The 27,803-nt window shown below is 37.4% G+C and overlaps 1 protein-coding gene across 1 annotated transcript in view; it reads right to left on the bottom strand.

Annotated features, from left to right (window-relative positions):
- CEP85L (centrosomal protein 85 like) overlaps nucleotides 1–27,803 on the bottom strand; it is a 161,968-nt gene that overhangs the window by 111,623 nt on the left and 22,542 nt on the right. Inside the window, exon 2 of the mRNA XM_032651320.1 lies at nucleotides 20,522–20,683. Within this exon, the coding sequence (XP_032507211.1) occupies nucleotides 20,522–20,683 (162 nt within the window). The remainder of the gene's footprint in view (nucleotides 1–20,521; nucleotides 20,684–27,803) is intronic.

The raw sequence follows: 27,803 nt of genomic DNA, 5'->3' as shown, positions 1-27,803 counted from the left end.
GACACGGGTTCGTGTCCCGGTCTGGGAAGATCCCATATGCTGCGGAGCGGCTGGGCCCATGAGCCATGGCCGCTGAGCCTGTGCGTCTGGAGCCTGTGCTCCTCAACGGGAGAGGCCACAGCAGTGAGAGGCCCGCGTACAGCAAAAAAAAAAAAAAAAATACACAAGCAAAGAAAACAGAGCCTTGGGAAATTTTTATGATGTCTTCCAAAATTAGTGGTTGCCTATGGTAGGGGGTATAGGGTTGTTGGAAGAGGGGGTGATGGCTAAGGGGAGTGGGGTTTCTCTTTGGGGTAATGAAAATGTCCTAAAATTCATTCAGGTGATATATATACAACTCTGTGAATATAATACTAAAAGCCATTGAGTTGTACATTTTAAATGGGTGAATTACATGGTATATAAATTATATCTCAATAAAGCTGTATAAAAGAAAGAATGTATGATTTTCATTGCCTAATTATCTCCTGAATCATCTAATTTTCTCCTTTCCTACTGTCTCTTTTTATGAACAAGTCATCATTGGCTCCCACCTGCAATGCCAGTAGTCTCCTGGCATCCCGTTTTGCTCTCCTCTTGATTCATCCTCAGATGTTCTCTCACCCAGTTTTGACCATGCTGTCCTCTCAGCCTAGACTACTCTCCTGCCTTGTTTTGCCCTGTTAGTTCTTACTCACCTTTTTGGTCCTCAGCTTAAACATCACTTCTGCCAGGGGTCCTTCCCCGAATCCAGTGGATTTAGGAATGTCCTCCTACCCTGTGTACTTTGCCTATCATACTGCTCATATTTTATGATAATTATTTCCTGTCTTGTCTTCTCCACTAGACTTTATGTATACAATGAACAGAGAAAATGTCTGTTTAATTCTAACCACTAGCACAGGACCTGACACACACTAGATAATAAATATTGGTTACTTGAATAAATGACTGAACAAGTCCTTACATTACAAGGCCTTCATTTCTTCATAAAATAAGGACAATGCACCAAATGTTAACTTCTCTTCCTTTCTGACATATACTCACAGGATGACCTCAAAATTTATACTATTCAACAGTCCTACTATTTCTTAGTAAAAACAACTAACTAATGAAGGTATGATTAAATTGAAGTCCATTTTTATCAGTCCCTCCTACTTGAAATAAATGAGGTTAATTAGATAAGAAAATTATCTCTGATACAAATTAGCAGTTGGAAATTATCAAAGAAAAAATATTTAACTCTATCTGTACCTTTTTCTAGTAAAATATATAAATATGCTTGAAAATTAGCCCCAAATAGACTATTAGAAGCTACACTTAAGAGCTCAGATTTTAAAAACTAAAAGAACTGCAATGTGAGCCTGCCTCTCAGGCACCATGTGATTCGGGAGAGGAAGACTGTCCTGTGGAAGGTTACAGAGCCAAGTCTAAGCAAAAATTAAGTCCTTTTCTAGCCTCAGGGTCCTATACTCCCAGTCTTATACTCCTCTTGCTTCTTCCTTCATTACTCAACTCTGGGACCACATCTAAGTTATGCCCTACACAACAAATGCTGTATACTTCAAGAACAACTCTCCTTTCTGTGCCAGCAGCAGCTATTTATACATGGCCTCCAGGTCTCAGCAAAGAAAACCAAGAAAGAAACTGGTGATCTGCTGATGTGGCTTATGTTACAATTTGGTAGTTCTGCAGGCACATCTATCCTTATGTCACAGATCTACTTCCTCCCACCCTGGAATCTGACACCCCATGAACAAATTACCACAATTAAAATGTGGTGCCGCTAATGTTAGTGTTCCAACTTATTAAATATAAAAATCTCACACTCTTATTTAGCATTATTTGAAATCTCAAAATACCATGGCTAAATGCAAATCACTCAATGGTAATTTTATAATATTTTTCTGTACTAGAGTTCCTTCCCTGCTGAGATTTTGATGTAATCCTCTCCATGTTGATCTCTGCAGTTCTGCAGTTTTTGAAACAAAGTACTCAATAAATATTTATTAAGTGAATAAATGAACAAACTTCTAAAAGCTGTATGTTAGCAAAGAATAGAAAGGTACCTTTATTTGTGTCATATCATTTACAAAGCTGGATATTTATCATTCCTAGAGCATTTGGAGTCTGTGTGATAAATATATATTCTACACTCATGTATGAATTTAAAATTTTTAAATAATTAAAATAAAACACAGCATTAAAATTAAAAATAATATGTTATTCTTCCAGATGATTCACAGAATACCTTGAGGATTTAGCAATGGCCAAAGAGCATCGACTGGAACATCAGTTATAAGCATACAGTACTATAGGGCAAAGAAGGGGGAGGGAAAGTGAAGTTCTAACTAGACAGTACCTTTTAGTTTGTTTAAGGTTTGATGACTTACTTCACAGCTGTACTGTTTACTTAATGTATCATGGAATTTAAGTAAAATTTATTCATGTACTTTTATCTATACCCCCAAAATTAAATTTACATTTAGTATATAGAGGTATACCATTTAACCATAATTGTCTTTTAAACAAAGATAAATAATCATTAAGATAAATAAGAACTCAAAATTTACTATTACAGGTTAAATATTTGAATTAGATAACATGAACATAATGTTATTTGCAAAGAAAAAATTTCAGAGGCTTGTGGCAAGATAGGCTTTTTCCTCCTAAAACTGAAATTGCATCCAAACTTTACATATGAAAAACTGGTGCAATCACACTCTTTACCTGCTCACTTTCATGTGGGTACCCACTGGTCTAGCAGTCAGCTATGTGAGACTCCAGGATAACGTTCCCTCTTCCTCCTAATTAAGTCTGAGGGCCTATACCTCACACCTAATGGGAGAATTCCAGCAGGGATAAATGAGATAATTCCTTTTCCCCACTCCTTAACTGAGCAACAGAATTCTTCAGAATTTCAGGATTCTCCAATCTAAAATCTTTCCTAACCCAAACATTTATATCTCACCACAGAAACCTTAACTTTCTCTTTGCCAAAGGAACCAAGGCAACCCCACTGCAGTGAAGCTTTTACCACTGTCAAAATGATGAAAGGAGTATGCTCTTAGTAGCCCCAGACTGACAGTAGAATATAATTTATCATAGACATAATGCTATGGATATAAATTTCTATTATATTAAATATTAAGCGGGTGACAATAGCTATTTTGAGAAGCCAATATTGTTTCTACTGGGAAATATATAAACATATATACACACTCGTAAAATCTTTGAAAGTAAACCCTTTACAAATTATACTGTCAATACCAATATGTCCAATAAAAATATAATGCAAGCGGGACTTCCCTGGTGGCACAGTGGTTAAGAATCCACCTGCCAATGCAGGGGACACAGGTTTGGTCCGTGGTCCGGGAAGATCCTACATGACACGGAGCAACTAAGCCTGTGCACCACAACTGAGCCTGTGCTCTAGAGTCCACAAGCCACAACTACTGAGTCCTTGTGCCACAACTACTGAAGCCCACGCGCCTAGAACCTGTGCTCCACAACAAGAGAAGCCACTGCAATAAGAAGCACGCGTGCCACAACCAGAGAAAGCCTGTGTGCAGCAATGAAGACCCAACAGAGCCAAAAATAAATAAATAAATTTATTTCAAAAAATAATAATGCAAGCTACATTTGTAATTTTAAGTTTTATAGTAACTACATAAAAAAAAAGGTAAAACTAACTTCAATAATACCTTTTGTTGGGACTTCCCTGGTGGCGCAGTGGTTAAGAATCTGCCTGCCAACACAGGGGACACGGGTTCGAGCCCTGATCCGGGAAGATCCCACATGCCGCAGAGCAACTAAGCCCACGCACCACAACTACTGAGCCTGCGCACTAGAGCCCGCGAGCTACAACTACTGAGCGCATGTACCACACTACTGAAGCCCGCGTACCTAAAGCCTATGCTCCACAACAAGAGAAGCCACTGCAATGAGAAGGCCGCGCACCACAATGAAGAGTAGCCCCCGCTCGCCGCAACTAGAGAAAGCCCACGCACAGCAACGAAGACCCAACGCAACCATAAATAAATAAATAAATAAATTTATTTTAAAAATAATACCTTTTATTTACCCCACTATATCTAAAATAGTATATCATTACGTAATCAATATTAAAAAGTATTAATGAGATATTTTATATTCTTTTCTTAATACAAAATATTCAAATCCAGTGTGCAGCTTACATCTCAATTTGGACCAGGCATAGTTCAAGCACTCAATACCCCCATGTTACTAGTGGCTACCATATTGAATCACACAGTTCTATACTATTGTTTTCCATAAACTACCCTGAATATCTTCAGAAAGGAAATGACAGTAATTTACAATAGCTGTAAGTGCATGTATTGTATCAAGTATAGTACGTAAACTGTGATAAGTTACATTAAAATTTTTGTTAATAAACCCATGTAGTATGTAAATCATGCAGTTATTTGCTACGTATATTGAGGTTTTTACAATAATCAGTCTTTTAAGAATTCAAATGCATTCACGCATTTCAGCTAAAAATTGTCACAGCAAACCAAAATAATATAGCACTTCATGCCACAGCCTCAGAAATCAAGTAGGAATATATACCCTCCTCCAAGACAAATATTAACAGTAACAGAGTTAAATGCAGTTAACTAAAATATTCTGCAGATACATTCTAAAACAAACTCAAATTATATTTGGTAACAGGTCCAAATTTCATGTATATTATTTAAAATTAATATAATTTTACACCACCATAATTCTCAACTGGGGGTTTAGTACAAAGGAGATGAACACTTTTTAGGTTATTCTATTATGTTTAGAATTTAATAAGGATAGATTTGTTTAATTTTATAAATGAGAAAAATAAATACTTTATAGACCTATGATAAGTGGATGACAAAAATTTATGTAATCAAAGACCAAAGTATGTAAAGCATATATAAGTGTGTATATAGATATATGTATAAAGTATACACGACACTGATATGAAATAATCTAATACACAGCATGTTTTAATGCTGACATTATGTTATAAATACAACCTATTAGTTATATTCTAATGCAAGGCTATTTTTAATATTCAATAATCCTCTACAATGGTTATTTCCCTGAGACCTTTACATTAAACAGATATGACATGTAGCAAACCCAACAAGGAAAAGCAAAGATTACAAATTAGATGACTCAGGAAACTTACCAAAGAACAGAGACGGTAAATAGCTCCCACGAAGCAGAAATCATGAGAACGTCAGAAAGACATATATTCAGGAAAGAAAACTACACTAATTGGAATCAAGTATTGTATCAGCAAACACCCTAAGCTTTTGTTCTAAATAAATAATCTTTAATATGCCTGCTAAAATTATTCCCTATTTTTAGATAACACTCTTAAATAATTGATTTTTTTTTTAAACAGGAGTACCCTTCGCTTCTCCTGACAGTCAATAAATAAATGTAATCAAAGTCATTCGTTACCAGCACTGTCATTCAAACCATAATTCTGATTCATTTTCCACAGGAGCCTCAAGTTTCTGTTATTTATTGTCAGTCTCCCAGAGTCCTACTACTCCATCTTATTTTCATGCAGCATTGTTATACTCATCATCCTTTCCTAGAACTCTTTCCTTACTTGCCCTTTGTCTTCAAATTCTGACACTGCTTTATCCACATAGAAGAGCCTCTAAATAACATTACCTACTATGATCACACCTTGAACTCAATGGATTCTTTGTCCATTAGAATATTTTGTATAGTGCTCTGTAACATACCAGTAAAATCACTCATTGTTTTATGTATTAATTAAAAAGCTAGCAGGGAAAGGAGTCAGGAGTTCAACTTGGAAGTAATGGCAAGATCTAATGGAAGACCAAAAATAAATAAATAAATAAAAATAACATCTTCACATCAGCCCAATTCAAGAAGAAAGTGAGAATCATACTCTTCATCCCTAAAAAATTATAGGGACTTGCATTTAACACCTGATGAATTATTCAGTGAGAAAAGCAGTGATATTTGCTCTTAACACAAATAGTTTTAAATTAATTCAAAGAATAAAAAGAAGCAGTTTTCTAAACAGCAATAGAAAAGGTAATTATATATAATAATACACAGCAGAATCAAAGAGTTTCTGGAGATTATAAAAAAGACACCATTATAGTCATATTCTCAATGAAGTATTCTCAGTTCTTCAGCCAGTCATTATGAAAATGCAGCATCCCAGCCCTGACACTGCGTGGCCTAGTCTGGGGGGAGAGAGGGGAATTTTTTTTTAAGCTCTCCCTGGCTGAACTGAGGAAAGAAAATTCCCAGCTGGACCCAGATTAATACCATAACATTCTATGGAGGTCGAAGTAACTGACTATAAAAAGATTATTAGTACTGAGTTTCTAAGACAAAGCTTCAAAAAGCCAAAGAATTTATCTCTGAACCTCAAGTAAATTTTTGAGAAGTCATAACACAGGAACAAAGTTAACAGAGAGTATGATTTGCTTAAAGCAAACAGTTTTGTTATAGCACTAAAAAAAACCCCCAGAGCATCAATTCTACAATTTTTAAATCTCCAGATCTGTATCCTTCCCACATCATTCTATCCTCAAAAAAAGTTAATTTTTATAGTTCAGTGACGAGACCAAATAGCTAATAATACATTTTTTAAGCCTTCAAAGTAGTTTCCTGCTTTATTTTCAACTCTACTTAGATCAAATTACTCTCCAAAAATTTTATGGCTCTCTATTTAACCACATAGATGTAATAGAGTGCTGTGGATTAAACTGTGTGCCCCACACAGATACACTGAAATCTTAACCCCCCCAATACCTGTGAAGGTGATCTTATTTTGAAGTAGGGTCTTTGCAGATGTAATCAAGTTAAGATGAGGTCATACTGGATATGGGCAGGCCCTAAATCCAATGACCAGTGTCCTTATAAGGAAAGAGAGAAAGAGATATCTGAAGACACAGAGGAGGTCTAGAGAAGGCGGCCATGTAAAGGAGGCAGACATGAAAACTATCATGCCACAAACCAAAGAATGCCAAGGATTGCCAGTAACCACCAGAAGCTAGAAGCGGCAATTAAGGAAGACTTGTCCCTAGAGCCTCTGAAGGAAACATATCCTTGTCGATACCTTGATTTTGAACCTGCAGTCCCCAAAACTGTGAGAAAATATACTTCTGCTGTTTTAAGCTACCCAATTTGTGGTAATTTGTTATGGCAGCCCTAGGAAACTAACAGAGGGGAATATGGGTTAATAGTTCCGAACCTGCTTTACTTATATACTGAGGACTGAATAACTATGTAAATAGATGGCAGATGGTGGAGGTATCTCACTATTGGAAAGGGAAATTATAGACAAGTAAGGGGAAAAAGCTAAAATGAGCTCTGCTATACTGGATTAGAGTCAGAGACATCAGTATGAACTCATTTAGCTTAATATGGATACTTATGAATAGACACAGAAATAATTATAGATATGCATGTATACACAGGCGAGTATACATACCATATAACCTAGTTCTGCCTCCGTGACGGTGTAGAAGCAATAACACCCCAGCGGTAACAAGCACTCCTAGCACCCAGATCTTGGTTTCTAAATACTGTTCTCCAATAAAAAGAACCAGGGATCTTTGGAGAAATGGCTGATCCTAGGGCTACAGTAGGGAAGATATAAGATGACCATGGAACACCTTACACTACCCAAAAGGAAGTGCTCAAAAAACAAAAGGATGGGGATGGAGCACAGAGTGTCACAGGAGTCGACCTGAAAGAGTTCCCAATGGCAAAAGGCGGAATAATTTGAGCAAGAAAATAAATATTATTCGATAATAACCCAAAAGATAAATATACACAGTCCATACTAACATAAGTAAGTGATTGGATAGATAAATAAATGAGGGAAAACAGTTGAGTCTTTCTTATAACAGAATTCCAAACAAAGTACGTAGATATTTTTCCCTCCAGGATGTAAAACTCTGTACCCCCACCCCCATTTTGAGTTTGGGCTGGACTTAGTGACTTGCTTCCAAACAGGAGAATATGAAGAGGGTAAAATAATAGTCCTATAGCAGAGAAATCTTGCAAACACAACTTAACTAAGTAATTAAAGTAAATATCACCAGTGATGGCATGTGAATATCATGTACCCCTTGATATGCTACAAGCACCTGTAGTATATTATTCCCCAAAAGTACAGTCTCAGTCTAATCATGAGAAAACACCAGACAAATCCAGTTTGAGGGACATTCTATGCCTAACCAGTCCTCCTCAAAACTGTTAAGGTTATGAGAAACAAGGAAAAAGTAAGAACCTGTACAGACCAGAGGAAATTAAGGAGACATTAGTGTGGTATCCTGAATAGAAATTAGGAACAGATGGTCACTGATGGAAAAATTGGTAAAATTCTAATAAATTCTGAAATTTAATTAAAAAATAAGTATGTGTATATATGGGCCCATATTGATATATATAGATTATTGAATAGATAAATAAGTAGGAGAGAAGGGACAAGTATGCCTTAAAAAATAATTCCAAGTATTAAATTCAGATACTACCTCTTCCAGGAGGTGGAGTTTAATCCTTCCCCTCTGACTTGCATCCAAAGAACAGAATATAGAAAGGGGAAAAACTGTTACTATACAGTGGAGAAATGTAGCAAGTCTGATACTACCAGTTCCTGAGCATTTTTGAGGATTTTTAATAATATATATTGACAGTTTGTTCCTGAATTTCTCTGCTGCTGGTTTCAGATTTAGCTCTTGGGATCTGCTAAGAAAATTTGTATTGTTCTGACTTATAGCTCCCAGAATTTTACTGTTGTTTTCTCTTTTTCCCCTTGTCATCATATGGTTGTTTTGGGTTTTGTTTTGTTTTTTAATTTTTTTTCCTAACTTTTAGTGGGATTTCAGAAAGGAACAGAATTAGAGAACTGTGTTTAGCTTGTTATCTTAAGTTGGAAATTCGCTTGAATATATTTCTATGTTAGTACATATGTAGCTACCTAATTAACTGAATACACCATGATATATTTAACCATTTTCCTACTGACAGACACCTGGAGTTCTAATTTTTCACTAAACAGTGTTACAGTGGATATTCTTGTACATATTATCTTTGTTCAGCTCTGTGTGTGCTGAATCAAGGATATATACACTTTACATACATTATTTATAGGTAAGTAATTTAACCTCTAAGTGTTACTTAAAGGTTGACCTCACTTTCCCTATCAGAGGGCTGTTGTGAGGGTTAAAAGAGTTAACATGTATAAGTGCCTAGAACATGGTTAACAGTTATATAGCTGTTAGTTAGCATTGCCAAATTGCCCCTTATAAAAGCTGACTACATATCCTAGTTATTAGAGTACTATTTTTCCCATAGTTGCTCAGATACTGGATATTACAGTCTATTTTTATGGAAAAGGGGGCAATTTTGCTAGTGAAAAGCAGTATCTCACTGTCTAGACTTTCACTTCACTATGACTGAGTTTGATCAACTTTTTGATGTTTATTGGCCATTTGTACTTTTTACATGAATTGTTTATTTCTTTTATCTATGAAATTTTTAAATTATGAAATATTTAAAATTTTATAGATAAACACCTATGTGGGGGTATTATCCTTATTTGTAGGAACTCTTTAAATAATATAGATATTAGTTTCTTGTTAATTTGATTATAAACATTTATTCCTAGTATGTCCCCTTTTTTATTTAATATCTTTTATCAGTGTTCAAAATTTTTGAATTTCTATTAAAGTCTGTGTTGTGTGGCTTAAGAATATATTTAATGTAAAAATATAAAATAAATTTCCTATTTCCTAGTACTTTGATGATTTTTAAAAGAAATCATTAGTTCTTTGCTCCATTTCAAATTTAATTTTCTTACGGTTTGAGGTCAGTATCTATTAACACTTTTTTCAGGCTTAATCCTTCCTTACTATTTTGAAATGCTGTCTTTATATCATGTATTAAATTTCCAAATAAACATGTGTTTTTAAAAAGTACTTAGGTTGGTATGTGTGCTACAGAAATCTACATATCTAATAGAAAGAGTAGGCTTGTTGTATTCTGTGATCTGTTGTTTGGGTCATCTGTTGTAAGCTGGCAGGAGGACTTTCATTCATTCTGTGAGTTACTTCCAAAACATCAAAAAGTAGGCCCCCATGAAATCCTGCCTTACTTTCAAACTCCTGGGTCAAACCTAGTCCTTGGCTTATCTCAGTGGTGGATCTCCTTGGAGAAGAGAGCAATTCTAGGAGCCTCAAGTGATGTAGATTAGGTCATGTGAGTCGTATCACAGTGATAAAAAATTTTTTTAAGAACTCCAATTCAGAGAAGTTAAAAAAAAAAAGAAAGCCTATCACAAAGCATATATGGGATGATCCAGTTTTATTTTAAAACCTCTATGTATGTAAATAAATGCAGAGCAAAAGATGTGGAAGAACATGCAACACATTAATAACACGACCTCTGAAAACAAAGCAAGGACTGGAAGAGGGAAAATAAAGGGAGATTTTACTTTTTCTCTAGTTAATTCTATATGAGTTCAAATTTTTCAAAGACCATAAATTTAATACTTGAAATATAAATTTGTTTTAAAAATTATGTTAATCTTTATGCTTTTTTAAATGTGCATTTTTCACCTTTTTAAAATCAGGGTGGGGGGAGTAGAAGAAATACACACAGTAGTTGACATTAAGGAAAAGTTTTACAATCATTTTATAGTTCTTTTTCTCTTCATTTTTTTTTCATTTATATTTATATGACAGAATTTCTTGTTTAAGATCATTGCCTGAGTTCAGAAAGTTATATTCTCTCCCTCATAAGACCAACTGAAATAACAGAAAAGTAATAAAGTGGAAGCTCATGACAATGAACAATATAGGACTGTCAACAACAAAAGATTACAACAGAATTCCAGAAGCTAGAAAATGAAGAGTGTTAACTTTTGAAAAAATACAATTTTTGGTAACGCAACACAGGGAGTTCATCTCTCTGGGGAAACATCAAAGAGGCTCTAAGCTCGTAAATATCAAGTACAAAAGTAGGCTAAAACAAGAACCTTAACTGCAAGTGTGTGTGTGTGTGTGTGTGTGTGCGTGTGTGTGTATTTATGCATTGTTTCATTGAACACTTTTGAGCACCCAGTACATACCAGTCCCTATTCTATGATACAAATAATTAACCAAAGTAAAGCAGGTTTGTAGGTACAAAGCTGTGAGGGTGGCAACAGAAGTATCACTGTTTTAGGGAGCAGGGAAGGAGAACAAGAATCACTTTTAAAGTAATGATGGTAATACAAAGAAACTGCACTAAGCAATGTAAAAGTCATATTATTAAATCTTCATAAGACATTTTGAAAAGTCATTATCTCCAATTTGGAGATGAAAAATCTGAGGCTCAAAGAAATGAGAAATTATTCAAGGTTGCACAGATAATTAACCGATAACAGGTTTAACCAAAGCTTAAGCTCTAAATCACCATATTGATAAGAGTAGTCATTTCATTTTTTGAGAACTAGTTTACTCATTTATATAATGGTCTAATTAATTATATTATCTCTAAAGACCCATCCAATTCTAACACTATGACTAACACCAAAAGAAAATAATTCTACTTATTAAGAAAATATTCCATTAGTATAATCAAAAGTTTTAAATATATATATCTATATAAAGAGGCATTTTCTTAAATACTTAAGGATTATCACCAGTCTCTCACTCAAAGTAATGCCCTTAAAAGCAATTTTTTTTAAGATAATGAATTTTTGCATTTAGAGAAAACTAAATTTGTTTGGTTTAGCTTCTACTTCCTTACTGAAATCTAATTCTTTCTTTAGTGTATCAACTTGTTCTCAAAACTTTGACATCAACTTCAAAAGTAATGCACATAGGGTTTCCCTGGTGGTGCAGTGGTTGAGAGTCCGCCTGCCGATGCAGGGGACGCTGGTTTATGCCCCGGTCCGGGAGGATCCCACATGCCACGGAGAGGCCGGGCCCGTGAGCCATGGCCGCTGGGCCTGCACGTCCGGAGCCTGTGCTCCGCAACAGGAGAGGCCACAACAGTGAGAGGCCCGCGTACCACAAAAAAAAAAAAAAAAAGTAATGCACATAAAATACTATACTAAAATGCTATTTCAGATCAGTTAAGTAGAAAAATCCACTATACAACTGTCAATTAGCCTGTCAACTTTATCCCAAGGGTCCAAATATGAATAATACTTGAACAAATTTACAATAACATCAATAGTTCTAAGAGTATTCATTCACAAACTAAATAAGGCTGTGGAAAAAGGATATAAAATCTTAAATTTAGGGAAGGTAAAAAGAAAGTTAAAGAAACAGAAGCACTATATATTTAAATTATTTTCTCCTTTCAATTTAATAAAAGAAGAGTATTTGTCACATAATACGGGGTTTTTTTTGTAATTCACCTTCCTATTTACCTATCCATGCACCACCGTGCATATATTTCCTTACTTTCCTTGAGTTGTATATTTTAGTCAACTGATACTATTTGCAAGACCATAATGAAATCAATATTCTATGCAATTGCTAGCAAAGTTATGACAGATAGTAATAGTTAAATAAGTTTTTTTTACAGTCATTAAAACGACAGTGAGAAGATGGAAGAAAGATACTCTTCTCTATACTTACCACTAAGTGTAACTAAAAGCTCTGGAAGTTATATATAAAACGAGATATAATTCAAAGTTAGAGAGAAGGCAGACCAACTAGTGGTCTCAGGACCCAAGGAACAAGATGGTGGTGAACTCCCTGTGTTTTTTTTTTGTCTCGTACCTTCCAGACTTGGAGCTGGAAAAGCCAGCAACCAGAACCAAAGGGCACAGCCCAAAAAAGTCCCAACAAAAGCATGTTCTCCGTAGTCAACAGACCAAGAAAGAGGAAGTCTAACAAGACAGACGATTTTTAGACAGTAACCACTCTTCTCGAGGCAAATACCACAGAAAAATCTGCAGCCCTACCTGCACCCACACCAACAAAAATCAAGTGCGGAGCCTAGACTTCCAACCTTGCCAAGTTGTAACAATGTACTCCAATAACCCCACCAGGGTAGTATCAAAGAAGGCCAGGTAAAGAGATAGAACTTTCATCCCCATCTGGCAGTCTGAAGCCCCCTCCCCTCCCCCCCCAACACACACACACACACACACACACACACACACACACACACACACACACGTACGTTATGTTAGAGGAGGACTAATAGAAAGTCTAGACATTCACCATCACCCAGCAGTAGTGAGGCCACTCACACGGTGGTGTCAGTGATGATGATATGGAAAACCAGACTCACCACCTCCACCCAGCAGTAACGCACCCCCTCCAAACTTCTCAGATGTCAACAGAAGCCAAGGGGAGAACCTAGACTTCTAACTCCACCTGGCAGTAAGGATACAGTGCCTTTCCCTGCTTCACATGCTCAAGCAGTATCTAACAACAGTAACAGAAAATTTTAAATATATAAAATAATTAATATTTGTAAAATTTTTATTATGTTTACTTAGATGTAAATAAATATAGTTTACATTTATAAAACATGTAATAAATGTATAAATAAAAACAATATTTATTATGTAGCAAATAATTTAAATCCAGAACGTCATAACAAACAAAATTCTCCAAGTTTCAAATGAAAATCATTTATCATACACAAGAAACAGTAAGTTCCCAAACTGAATGAAAAAAAGAAAATCAGCAGATGTCAACACCATGGTAACAGAATTGTTAGAATTCTCTGACAAACATTTTAAAGGAAACATCATAAAATCGCTTCAATGAACAACCAAACATGCCTAAACAATGCCTAAAACAAATGACTAAACAGAAAGCATCTACACACACACAAAAGGTCTCAGCAAAGAAATAGAAGATATAAATGAGGACCAAAATTAAAAATTTATAACTGAAAAATGCAATAGAAATAAAAATCTCAGCAGATAGGCTCAACAGCAGAATGGAGTGGACAAAAGAAAAATATTAGTGAAGTGGAAAACAGAGCAATAAAAATTACCTAACCTGAACAACAAATGAAAAACAGAAGGAAAAACAATCAAACAAACAAAAAAGGACACAGCATCAGGACAATAACAAAAGATTTACAATTTGTGCCATCAGAGTCCTAGAATAAAAGAGGAAGAGGCTAAAAAAGTACTCAAAGACAATAATGGCTGAAAACTTCCAATATTTGGCAAGAGACATCAACTTGCAGATTCAAGATGCTGAATCCCCAAAACATGTACAAATCCCAAAAAGGAAAAACCAAAAGAAATCCATCTAAAGACATGTGATATTAAATTTCTGAAAACTGAAGACAAAAAAATCTTGAAAGTAGCCAGGGAAAAATGAGAGCAGATTTGTCATCAGCAACCATGGAGGCCAGAAAGAAGTGACAATACTTTTCAAGTACTGAAAGAAAAGAACTGTCAAACTAGAATTATATACCTACTGAAATTATCCTTCAGGAATCTAGGGGAAATCAAGACATTCTCAGTTGGGGAAAAATTAAGATAATCTGTCACCAGCACATGTATCTTAAAAGAAGGACTAAAGGAAATTCTCTGAACGAAATGGAAACAATAAAAAGGAACCTTGGAACAAAACAAAGAAGAGCACAGGAAGCAAAAATGTGAGTAAATACAACAGGCTGTCTCCTCTTGAGTTTCCCAAATTATGTTTGATAGTTGAAGTAAAAATTATAACACTGTCTGATATGGTTATAAATATATGCAAAGGAAAGAGCTAAAACAATTTTATTATAAATGGGGTAGGTAAAAGGATATAAGGGAGATAATGTTTCTACACTCCACTCAAACTGTTAAAATGGTAAGCTATGTATATATAAGTTATCTGTATTATATATCCACATTATATATGACAAAACACATAATGTAATACCTAAACCAACCACTAGAAGAGATACACTTAAAAATACTATGGTTAAATCCAAGTAGAATTCTAAAATTGTTCAAGTAACCCACAGGAAGGCAGGAAAATGAAAATAGAAACAAAGAGAACAAACAGAACACCTGAATATTAATACATCAATAATTACATTACATGTAAATGGTCTAAATATATCAATTAAAAGACAGAGACTAGCAAATCCAACTGTATGCTGTTACAAGCAATTTAACTTTGAATATAATGTTACAGACAAGTTAAAAGTAAAAGAACAGAAAACATACCATTTAAACATTAATCAAAAGAAAGCTGGAGAGGCTATATTAAATCAGATAAAGTAGATTTCAGCACAAAAAAAATTACCAGAGATAGAAGGACATCATATAATAATAAAAGGGCCAATCCACCAAGAATACATAGCAATCCTAATTGCATATGCATCAAACTACAGAGCTGCAATATGTGCAGCAAAAATTTATAAAACTAAAAAAAGAAATGCACAGATCCACAATCATAGTTAAGACTTTTAATACTTCCTTTCTCAACAGTTGAACAACTAAACAGAAAATCATCAAGGATATAGAAAAAAATCAACAACACCATCAACCAACAGGATCTAATTGACATTTACAGAACATATACCAAATAGACCTTATGTTGAGACCTAAAAGAAATCTTGACAAATTTAAAAGAAACAAAATCATAAAGTATGTTTTTGACCACAATGGAGTTAAACTAGAAATTAATAACAGAAAGATACCAGAAAAGTCTCTAAACACTTCAAAACTAAACAACATGCTACTAGATAACCCTGGAGTCAAGAGGAAGTCTCAAGGTAAATTAAGAAAATATAATGAACTGAATGAAAACACAAAATATCAAAATTTGAGAATCACAGCTAAACCCTGTCTGAGAGACAAATTTATAGCACTAAGTGCATACATCTTAAGAGGAAAGTTTCAAATCAATATCTAAGCTCCCACCTTAACAACTTATAAAAAGAGCAAAATAAACCCAAAGCAGTAATAAAGAAATAATAAACAGCAGAAACCATTGAAATTGAACATAGAAAACAAGAGAAAATTAATGAAACAAAGAGCTGATTCTTTGAAAAGATCAATAAAATTGACAAATTGCTACCAAGACTGAAAAATAAAAAAGGAAAGATGACACAAATAACCAATACCAGAAATGGAAGAGGAAATACCACTACAGAGGCCACAGAAATCAGAGGTAAGAGAACGCTATGAACAGCTCTACATTCACAAATTTGACAACAGACAAAATGGATTACTTCCTCAAAAAAAAAAAAAAAACTACCACAACTCATCCAACATGAAAAATAATTTGAATAGTTCTATGACTATTAAGGAAATTTAATTCATGATGTTAAACTATAAAAAAAGAAATTTCTAGGCCTAGATGAAGGACTCTAATAAACATTTAAAGAATTAACACCATTCTACACAATCTCTTCCAGAAAATAGGAGGGAACACTTCCCATTTCGTTTTATAAAGCTAGTATTACCCTGATATCAAAAGGAAAAACATTCTTACTTATAGATGACATAACTGTCTACAGAGAAAACTCCAAGAAATATACCCAAAAACCCCTCCTAGAACCAAAGAGTTCAGCAATGTCACAAGATACAATTAACATATTGATACCAAAATTGGAAAATTAAATGCCATTTACAATCACTCTTTCAAAAATGAAATACTTAGCTATAAATCTAACAAAACATGTATGGGACATGTATGTTGAAAACTATACAACACTGGTGAATGAAATTAAGATCTAAATAAATGGAGAAACATACCATGTTAACGGATTAGAAGACTCAACAAAGACTGCAATCCTCCCCAAACTGATATATGGACAACACAATTCCTATTAAATTTCCAGAAAGATTTTTTGTAGATATAGGATTATTCCAAAACTTATATAGAAAAGCAAAGCAACCAGAATAGCTAAAACAAGTTTGAAAAAAGAATAAAGTGGGGAAAAAAAAAAGAATAAAATGGGAATTATTCTGGTTTCAAGATTTATTACGCAAAGAAAACGAACCTTAATCTAAAAATCTCACACTGTGCAGAAAGGATCAGCGTGTCTGAGTTTTCCATACTCTGCGCATTCCAAGAAAGTTTGGCCCCTGTCTGGCTCCTAAGATGCAACCACTAAACCCTTGAAATATCCTGCCTAATGAGAATGTCTTTATTTACCCGCGGACCTTGAGTGACTCCATATAGTCCATGCTAATAATGTGATACATGTTTGGAGCCTTGAACCATGTAATATCAGCTTGACTTCTCAAGGGCTGGAGCCTAAGGTCATCCACAAAGGCAGTCAACCATACCAACATAACCTACCCACAGTAAAAATCCTGGACACCAAGGCTTGGATGACCTTGCCTGGTGAGCAATACTCTGTATGTGGTATCACACACCACTTCTGAGAGAATTAATCACTGTCCACACAACTCCACTGGGAGAGGACAACTGAAAGTTTGGACCTGCTGTCTCCTGGACCTTGTCCTTTGCTTCTTTTTCTACTACTAATTTAAATCTGTATCCTTTCACTGTAAAAAAAAAAGAAAAAACAACTGCAACCATTAGTATAAAGCTTTTCTGAGTTCTAGCAAATAATCGAGCCTAAGAGTGGCCTCAGGGACACCCAAACATACACACATACAAAATTAACTCAAAATGGATCACAGACTTAAATGGAAAACATAAAATGAATAAAATTTTAGAAAAAAGAAAAAAGAAGAATATTCAAGATCTGGGACTAGGCAAAGAGTTCTTACTTAGCCTTGACCCCAAAAGCACAATCCATATAGGCAAAAACTGAAACACTGGACTCACAAGCTTAAAAACTTTTGCTCTGCAAAAGACACTGTTAGAGGATGAAAAGACAAGCCAGACTGGAAGAAAATGTTTGCAAACAGAAGAGCCAACAAAGGATTAGTATCTGAAATATATAAAGAACTCTTAAAACTCAACAGAAAAAAAGAAAAAAATCCAACTAGAACATGGGCAAAAGACATGAAGAACATTTCAACAAAGAGAACATACAGATGGCAAATAAGCATGTGAAAAAATGTTCAACATTATTAATCTTTAAGAAAATGAGAATTAAAACCACAATGAGATATCACTACATTCCTATCAGAAAGGCTAAAATTTAAAAACCACCAAAGAAAAAATTAATTAATTAATTAAACTAAAACCCACTAAGTGCTAGCAAGGATGAAGAGAAAGTTAGATCACCCATACAGAACCACTTCCACCGCTGAAGGAAATGGAATAGTCACTTTGGAAAACAGCATGACTGTTTCTTTAAAAACTAAAGATGCAACTGCCATACAACCAGCTACTGTGCTCCTGGACATTCACCATAGAGAAATGAAGACATGTGTTCACACCAAAACCTGTACGTGAATGTTTATATTTATAGCAGCTTTATTTCTAATAGCCAAAAACTGGAAACAACTCAGATGTCTTTCAGTGGGTTAATGGTTACACAAAATGTGGTCTATCCAATACCACCATTGCTAACTACTACTCAGCAATAAAAAGAAATGAACTATTGATACACACAACAACCTGGATCAATCTCCAGAGAAAAAGGCCAATTCCAAAGGGTTACATACTGTATGATTCCATTTATAGGGCACGTCTGAAATGACAAAATTATAGAAATGGAGAATAGATTAGTGGTTTCCAAGAGTTAAGAAGGGCTGGGGGACTTCCCTGGTGGCTCAGTGGTTAAGAATCTGCCTGCCAATGCAGGGGACATGCGTTCGAGCCCTGGTCTGGGAAGATCCCATATGCCGTGGAGCAACTAAGCCCATGAGCCACAACTACTGAGCCTGCCCATCTGGAGCCTGTGCTCCGCAGTGGGAGAGGCTGCAACAGTGAAAGGCCCATGCCCCGCTATGAGGAGTGGCATCCGCTCGCTGCAACTGGAGAAAGCCCTCGCACAGAAACGAAGACCCAACACAGCCAAAAAAATTAATTAATTAAAAAGAAATTAATTAATTTAAAAAAAGAAGAGGAGGAGGGGAAGTGGGTGTGAGCAGAATAAGGTATACTCTGATGATAGGAATGTTCTGTATTTTGACTATATCAATGTCAATATCCTGGTTGTGATACTGAAGTATAGTTTTGCAAGATACTAAATGGGGGGTGAGATAAAGGGTATATAGAATCTCTGTGCTATTTCTTTAAATCACGTGTGAATCTACAATTATTTCAAAATAAAAACTTTAGTTAAAAAATGAATGAAGGGGGCTTCCCTGGTGGTGCAGTGGTTGAGGGTCTGCCTGCCGATGCAGGGGACACGGGTTCGTGCCCTGGTCTGGGAAGATCCCACATGCCGCGGAGCGGCTAGGCCCATGAGCCATGGCCGCTGAGCCTGTGCATCCAGAGGCTGTGCTCCACAATGGGAGAGGCCACAGCAGTGAGAGGCCTGCGTACCGCAAAAAAAAAAAAAAATTTTAATGATGGCCATTCTGACTGGTGTGAGATGATATCTCATTGTAGTTTTAGAGAAATGCAAATCAAAACTACAATGAGATATCATCTCACACCAGTCAGAATGGCCATCATCAAAAAATCTAGAAACAATAAATGCTGGAGAGGGTGTGGAGAAAAGGGAACATTCTTGCACTGCTGGTGGGAATGTGAATTGGTACAGCCACTATGGAGAACAGTATGGAGGTTCCTTAAAAAACTACAAATAGGACTACCATATGACCCAGCAATCCCACTACTGGGCATATACCCTGAGAAAACCATAATTCAAAAAGAGTCATGTACCAAAATGTTCATTGCAGCTCTATTTACAATAGCCCGGAGATGGAAACAACCTAAGTGTCCATCATCGGATGAATGGATAGAGAAGATGTGGCACATATATACAATGGACTATTACTCAGCCATAAAAAGAAACGAAACTGAGCTATTTGTAATGAGGTGGATAGACCTAGAGTCTGTCATACAGAGTGAAGTAAGTCAGAAAGAGAAAGACAAATACCGTATGCTAACACATATATATGGAATTTAAGAAAAAAAAATGTCATGAAGAATGTAAGGGTAAGACAGGAATAAAGACACAGACCTACTAGAGAATGGACTTGAGGATATGGGGAGCGGGAAGGGTAAGCTGTGACAAAGCGACAGAGAGGTATGGATATATATACACTACCAAACGTAAGATAGATAGCTAGCGGGAAGCAGCTGCATAGCACAGGGAGATCAGCTCGGTGCTTTGTGACCGCCTGGAGGAGTGGGATAGGGAGGGTGGGAGGGAGGGAGACGCAAGAGGGAAGAGATATGGGAACATATGTATATGTATAACTGATTCACTTCGTTGTAAAGCAGAAACTAACATACCATTGTAAAGCAGTTATACTCCAATAAAGATGTAAAAAAACAAAAAAAACACAAAAAAATGAATGAAGGAAAAATACGATCAGAAGAACAATTTCATTTGATATATAACAACACTGAACATTATTAAATATTCAAACACTACTTTATAATTTCTTAGTTTCGAACAGTAAAACACATCCCTTGAATTTTCTCAATCACAGCCATTCTACAAAGATTAATATCTAACCAGTAAGAATTCAGCTCACCTTCCACACTGTCAGAACAGGAAGTTCCAATGCCAGTGTCACCACTGTCAGAAGCTATACTATGTCTCCTGATATGGTTATTTCGCTGGTTAGATGGAACAGTTGTGGCCTGCCACAATGATTCATTACCAGGTAACCATGCTGATGAAGAATAATCTGGGCCTACAAAAGAAAATATGCAGAAGTTAACATTTATAATGTCTGTGAGTAGACAGAAGACATCTTTTGACGTTGTAAAAAATGCAAGTAAGGTAAAATAAGCTTATTTTCTGCCGAAATTAATTTAAATAGATCAGTGATATCTAAGATTCACCAAATAAACTTACTTATCACACATACACAAATTCAATGCTGATTTAGCAGCTTCCTCTGGCTGAAGAGCTCTGATTTCTGCTCATAGACATTGAACTTTTATACATGGAACTACTGTCTGATTTAAAATATCAACTCTATCATCAATCCATCTGGAAATGTCAGCACTCTGCTTTGTAATATTTGATAGGTAGGCATCTGTGATCCCAGACACAGGCATTAGCTGAGAATTGGGACTCAGGGAAAATCTAATCAAATCATATTGCATGACAATGTAAGTAGAATGTGCTCATGGAAGGTCAAAAAAATCTATTTTTTTCCACTATAACCTAGCCACTTAAAATTTTAAATTCTTTTGCATTATTTTAATTGATTTTAGTTATCTTTTGATAAAAGTTTAACACCAGAGCATCTTCCTGGCTCTTTAATTTTCCCTTTTGAGTTACGTTAAATCTTCATTGTTTAGCTAATGTATCACTTTTCAGTGTTCTCTTATAATCTTTATTTTCACTTACATTGTCCATTTTTACTTAACTTCCATTTGTCTTTTTCTGATTTATCCATCATTTTACGTTTTTGCTCACTTCATTCTTTTACTGTCTACAATGCCACTCGAAATATACCCATGGGGCTTCCCTGGTGGTGCAGTGGTTGAGAGTCCACCTGCTGATGCAGGGGACACGGGTTCGTGCCCCAGTCCAGGAAGATCCCACATGCCATGGAGCGGCTAGGCCTGTGAGCCATGGCCGCTGAGCCTGCGCGTCCGGAGCCTGTGCTCCGCAACGGGAGAGGCCACAACAGTGAGAAGCCCACGTACCGCAAACAAACAAACAAACAAAAAATACACACACACACACACACACACACACACACACACCCAGGGACCAATGCCACTCTGTGAACTATTAATTACAAGTTCATAAAAATTAGGTGCAGAAATAAAGGACAAGCATTGAAGAATGTTTATAGTAATTTGAAAGAGCAATTTTAAATCTTGAATTTTATACAAAGCTATAGTAGCACATGTCTTTAACAACGGTTAACACAGTGGCTCTAAAATTGAAGCCTGTAGACTTATTTGTGGGAGTTAACAAGCTCTGTACAAGAATTTTGAGCCTTCAATTCAATTATACCCTTGAAAATTAATAAGCATATTATAGATGACGTGAATAGCTACCTTAAAGCAGACATTATCACATAACTGTAATACTCCCATTTGGGTTTTATGTTTGCAATTGCAGTTGCTTCTAAGTAAAGCAGAAATGACTGGGCACTTATCATGATGTGAAACAAAACACCATTACAGAATTATCATGTTACACGTTACTGAAATTGGCATGCAAGGAGAGCTTTCTAGCAGTTTAATAAACATAAGAATCACAAAATGACAAACACATCCACAAAATTAATTACATAATTTTTACCACACTTAGGAACATTCTCTTTATTAATATCAAAATATATAAAGAGATTAATAATAAAACCAGGGACTTCCCTGGTGGTGCAGTGGTTAAGATTCCATGCTCCCAATGCTAGGGGCCAGGGTTTGATCCCTGGTCAGGGAACGAGATGCCACATGCATGCTTCAACTAAGAGTTAGCATGGGGGTCGGCGGGAAGATGGCGGAAGAGTAAGACGTGGAGATCGCCTTCCTCCTCACGGATACACCAGAAATACATCTACACGTGGAACAACTCCTACAGAACACCTACTGAAGGCTGGCAGAAGACCTCAGAGCTCCCAAAAGGCAAGAAACTCCCCACGTACCTGGGTAGGGCAAAAGAAAAAAGAAAAAACAGAGACAAAAGAATAAGGACGGCACCTGCACCAGTGGGAGGAAGCTGTGAAGGAGGAAAAGTTTCCACACACTAGGAAGCCCCTCCGCGGGCGGAGACTGCGGGAGGAGGAGGGGGGAGCTTCGGGACCGCGGAGTGGTGCACAGCGACGGGTGTGGAGGGCAAAGCGGGGAGATTCCTGCACAGACGATCGGTGCCGACCGGCACTCACCAACCCGAGAGGCTTGTCTGCTCACCCGCCGGGGCGGGCGGGGCTGCCAGCTGAGGCTCGGGTTTCGGTTTTGGACGGAGCGCAGGGAGAGGACTGGGGTTGGCGGCTTGAGCATAGCCTGAAGGGGTTGGGGCGCCACGACTAGACGGGAGGGAGTTCGGGGAAAAGCCTGCACCGGCCGAAGAGGCAAGAGACTTCTTCCCTCTTTGTTTCCTGGTGCGCGAGGAGAGGGGTTTAAGAGCGCTGCTTAAAGGAACTCCAGAGACGGGCGCGAGCCGCGGCTAAAAGCGCGAACCCCAGAGACGGGCGCGAGCCGCGGCTGAGGGCGCGAGCCCCCGAGACGGGCGCGAGCCGCGGCGGGAAGCGCGAGCCCCCGAGACGGGCGCGAGCAGCGGCTGAAACCGCGGACCCCAGAGACGGGCGGGAGACGCTGGGGCTGCTGCTGCCGCCACCAGGGGGGCTGTGTGCGAGCACAGGTCACTCTCCGCGCCCCTCTTCCGCGGAGCCTGTGCAGGCCGCCACTGCCGGGTTCCCGGGATCCCGGGACAGCTTCCCCGGGAGTACGCACGGCGGGTCTCAGGCTGGTGCAGCGTCACGCCGGCCTCTGCCGCAGCGTCACGCCGCCTCTGCCGCCGCAGGCCCGCCCCGCACGCAGTGCCCCTCCTTCCCCCATCCCCCAACCCCCGGCCTGAGTGAGCCGGAGCTCCCGAATCAGCGGCTCCTTTAACCCCGTCCTGTCTGAGCAAAAAAACAGACGCCCTCCAGCGATCTGCGCGCAGGGGCAGGGCCGGGTACAAAGCTGAGCTCCTGTGAGCTGTGAGAGCAGGGAGGAGAGGGGGAGGTCTCTCCCGGCAGCCGCGGAGAAGGCGGATTGAAGCTCCACAATCAACTTGATGTGCCCTGCATTGTGGAATACCTGAATAGACAGGGAGTGATCCCAAATTGAAGAGGGGGAATTTAGGAGCGAGATCTGTGATTTTTTTCCCTTTTCCTCTTTTTGTGAATGTGTGCATGTATGCTTCTGTGTGAGATCTTGTCTGTATACTCTTGCTTCCACCATTTGTCCTAGGGCTCTATCCGTCCATGGTTTTTTTTTAAAAAAAAAAAAAAAAAAAAAATTTTTTTTTAATAATTAATTTTAATTGTAATAACTTTATTGAACTTTACCTTCGTTCTTTCTTTCTTTCTTTCCTTCCCTCCTTCCCTCCTTTAGACAGCGAATCACCCCAGGTTGAGGGGGTGGTCTCTGGGAGCAGGATTTATGATTTTTCCCCCTTTGCCTCTCTTTGTGAACGTGTATGTGTATGCTTCTGTGTAAGATTTTATCTGTATAGCTTTGCTCCCAACAGTTGTCCTAGGGCTCTATCCGTCCATGGTTTTTTAAAAAAAATTTTTTTTCTTATTAATTTTAATTGTAATAACTTTATTGTACTTTACCTTCGTTCTTTCTTTCTTTTTTTCCTTCCTTCCTTCCCTCCTTTAGACAGCGAATCACCCCAGGTTGAGGAGGTGGTCTCTGGGAGCAGGATTTATGATTTTTCCCCCTTTGCCTCTCTTTGTGAACGTGTATGTGTATGCTTCTGTGTAAGATTTTCTCTGTATAGCTTTGTTTCCAACATTTGTCCTAGGGTTCTATCTGTTCTTTTTTTTTTTTTTCTTTCTTTCTAAATATTTTTTAGTACAATAACTATATTATACTTTATTTTATTTTTACTGTATCTTCTTTCTTTCTGTCTTTTTTCCTTCTTTCCCTCCTTCCTTCCTCCCTTCCTCCCTCCCTCCCTCCTTTCTTTCCTTCTTTGCTTCTTTCTTCCTTCCTTCCTTTCCTCCTTTCCTTCTTTCTTTCCTCAAACTTCTACTAATTCTCTCTACATTTTCTCCTTCTTTCCCTCCTACCTTCCTTCCTTCCTCCCTCCCTCCCTCCTTTCTTTCCTTCTTTGCTTCTTTCTTCCTTCCTTCCTTTCCTCCTTTCCTTCTCTCTTTCCTCAAACTTCTACTAATTCTCTCTACATTTTCTCCTTCTTTCCCTCCTTCTTTCCTTCCTTCCTCCCTCCCTCCCTTCTTTCCTTCTTTGCTTCTTTCCTCCTTCCTTCCTTTCCTCCTTTCCCTCTTTCTTTCCTCATACTTCTACTAATTCTCTCTACATTTTCTCCTTCTTTCCCTCCTTCCTTCCTTCCTTCCTCCCTCCCTCCCTCCTTTCTTTCCTTCTTTGCTTCTTTCTTCCTTCCTTCCTTTCCTCCTTTCCTTCTTTCTTTCCTCATACTTCTAATAATTCTCTCTACTTTTCCTCCCTTTTATTCTGAGCCATGTGGATGAAAGGCTCTTGGTGCTCCAGCCCAGGAGGCAGGGCTCTGCCTCTGAGGTAGGAGAGCCAACTTCAGGACACTGATCAACAAGAGACCTCCCAGCTCCACATAATATTAAACGGTGGAAATCTCCCAGAGACCTCCATCTTAACACCAGCACCCAGCTTCACTCAACGACCAGCAAGCCACAGTGCTGGACAACCTATGCCAAACAACTAGCAAAACAGGAACACAACCCCACCCATTAGCAGAGAGGCTGCCTAAAATCATAACAAGGCCACAGACACCCCAAAACACACCACCAGACGTGAACCTGCCCACTAGAGAGACAAGATCCAGCCTCATCCAGCACAACACAGGCACTAGTCCCCTCCACCAGGAAGCCTACACAACCCGCTGAAACAACCTTAGCCACTGGAGACAGACATCAAAAACAACGGGAACTACGAACGTGCAGCCTGCAAAAAGGAGACCCCAAACACAGTAAGATAAGCAAAATGAGAAGACAGAAAAACACACAGCAGATGAAGGAGCAAGATAAAAACCCACCAGACCTAACAAATGAAGAGGAAATAGGCAATCTACCTGAAAAAGAATTCAGAATAATGATAGTAAGGATGATCCGAAATCTTGGAAATAGAATGGACAAAATGCAAGAAACAGTTAACAAGGACCTAGAAGAACTAAAGATGAAACAAGCAACGATGAACAATGCAATAAATGAAATTAAAAGTACTCTAGAAAGGATCAATAGCAGAATAACTGAGGCAGAAGAACGGATAAGTGACCTGGAAGATAAAGTAGTGGAAATAACTACTGCAGAGCAGAATAAAGAAAAAAGAATGAAAAGAACTGAGGACAGTCTCAGAGAGCTCTGGGACAACATTAAACGCACCAACATTCGAATTATAGGGGTTCCAGAAGAAGAAGAAAAAAAGAAAGGGACTGAGAAAATATTTGAAGAGATTATAGTTGAAAACTTCCCTAATATGGGAAAGGAAATAGTTAATCAAGTCCAGGAAGCACAGAGAGTCCCATACAGGATAAATACAAGGAGAAATATGCCAAGACACATATTAATCAAACTATCAAAAATTAAATACAAAGAAAGCATATTAAAAGCAGCAAGGGAAAAACAACAAATAACACACAAGGGAATCCCCATAACGTTAACAGCTGATCTCTCAGCAGAAACCCTACAAGCCAGAAGGGAGTGGCAGGACATACTGAAAGTGATGAAGGAGAAAAACCTGCAACCAAGACTACTCTACCCAGCAAGGATCTCATTCAGATTTGATGGAGAAATTAAAACCTTTACAGGCAAGCAAAAGCTGAGACAGTTCAGCACCACCAAACCAGCTTTACAACAAATGCTAAAGGAACTTCTCTAGATAAGAAATGCAAAAGAAGGAAACGACCTATAATAACGAACCCAAAACAATATAGAAAATGGGAATAGGAACATACATATCAATAATTACCTTAAATGTAAATGGACTAAATGCTCCCACCAAAAGACACAGATTGGCTGAATGGATACAAAAACAAGACCCTTATATATGCTGTCTACAAGAGACCCACCTCAGACCTAGAGACACATACAGACTGAAAGTAAGGGGATGGAAAAAGATATTCCATGCAAATGGAAACCAAAAGAAAGCTGGAGTAGCAATTCTCATATCAGACAAAATAGACTTTAAAATAAGGACTATTAAAAGGAATAAAGAAGGACACTACATAATGATCAAGGGATCGATCCAAGAAGAAGATATAACAATTGTAAATATTTATGCACCCAACATAGGAGCACCTCAATACGTAAGGCAAATACTAACAGCCATAAAAGGGGAAATTGACAGTAACACATTCATAGTAGGGGGCTTTAACACCCCACTTTCACCCATGGACAGATCATCCAAAATGAAAATAAATAAGGAAACACAAGCTTTAAATGATACATTAAACAAGATGGACTTAATTGATATTTATAGGACACTCCATCCAAAAACAACAGAATACACATTTTTCTCAAGTGCTCATGGAACATTCTCCAGGATAGATCATATCTTGGGTCACAAATCAAGCCTTGGTAAATTTAAGAAAATTGAAATTGTATCAAGTATCTTTTCTGACCACAACGCCATGAGACTAGATATCAATTACAGGAAAAGATCTGTAAAATATACAAACACATGGAGGCTAAACAATACATTACTTAATAATGAAGTGATCACTGAAGAAATCAAAGAGGAAATAAAAAAATACCTAGAAACAAATGACAATGGAGACACAACGACCCAAAACCTATGGGATGCAGCAAAAGCAGTTCTAAGGGGGAAGTTTATAGCAATACAAGCCCACCTTAAGAAGCAGGAAACATCTCGAATAAACAACCTAACCTTGCACCTCAAGCAATTAGAGAAAGAAGAACAAAAAAGCCCCAAAGCTAGCAGAAGGAAAGAAATCATAAAAATCAGATCAGAAATAAATGAAAAAGAAATGAAGGAAACGAGAGCAAAGATCAATAAAACTAAAAGCTGGTTCTTTGAGAAGATAAACAAAATAGATAAACCACTAGCCAGACTCATCAAGAAAAAAAGGGAGAAGACTCAAATCAATAGAATTAGAAATGAGAAAGGAGAAATAACAACTGACAC

Source organism: Phocoena sinus, chromosome 12 (assembly GCF_008692025.1).
Source record: "Phocoena sinus isolate mPhoSin1 chromosome 12, mPhoSin1.pri, whole genome shotgun sequence".
NCBI lineage: Eukaryota > Metazoa > Chordata > Mammalia > Artiodactyla > Phocoenidae > Phocoena > Phocoena sinus.
This window is presented reverse-complemented; position numbering and strand designations above follow the sequence as displayed.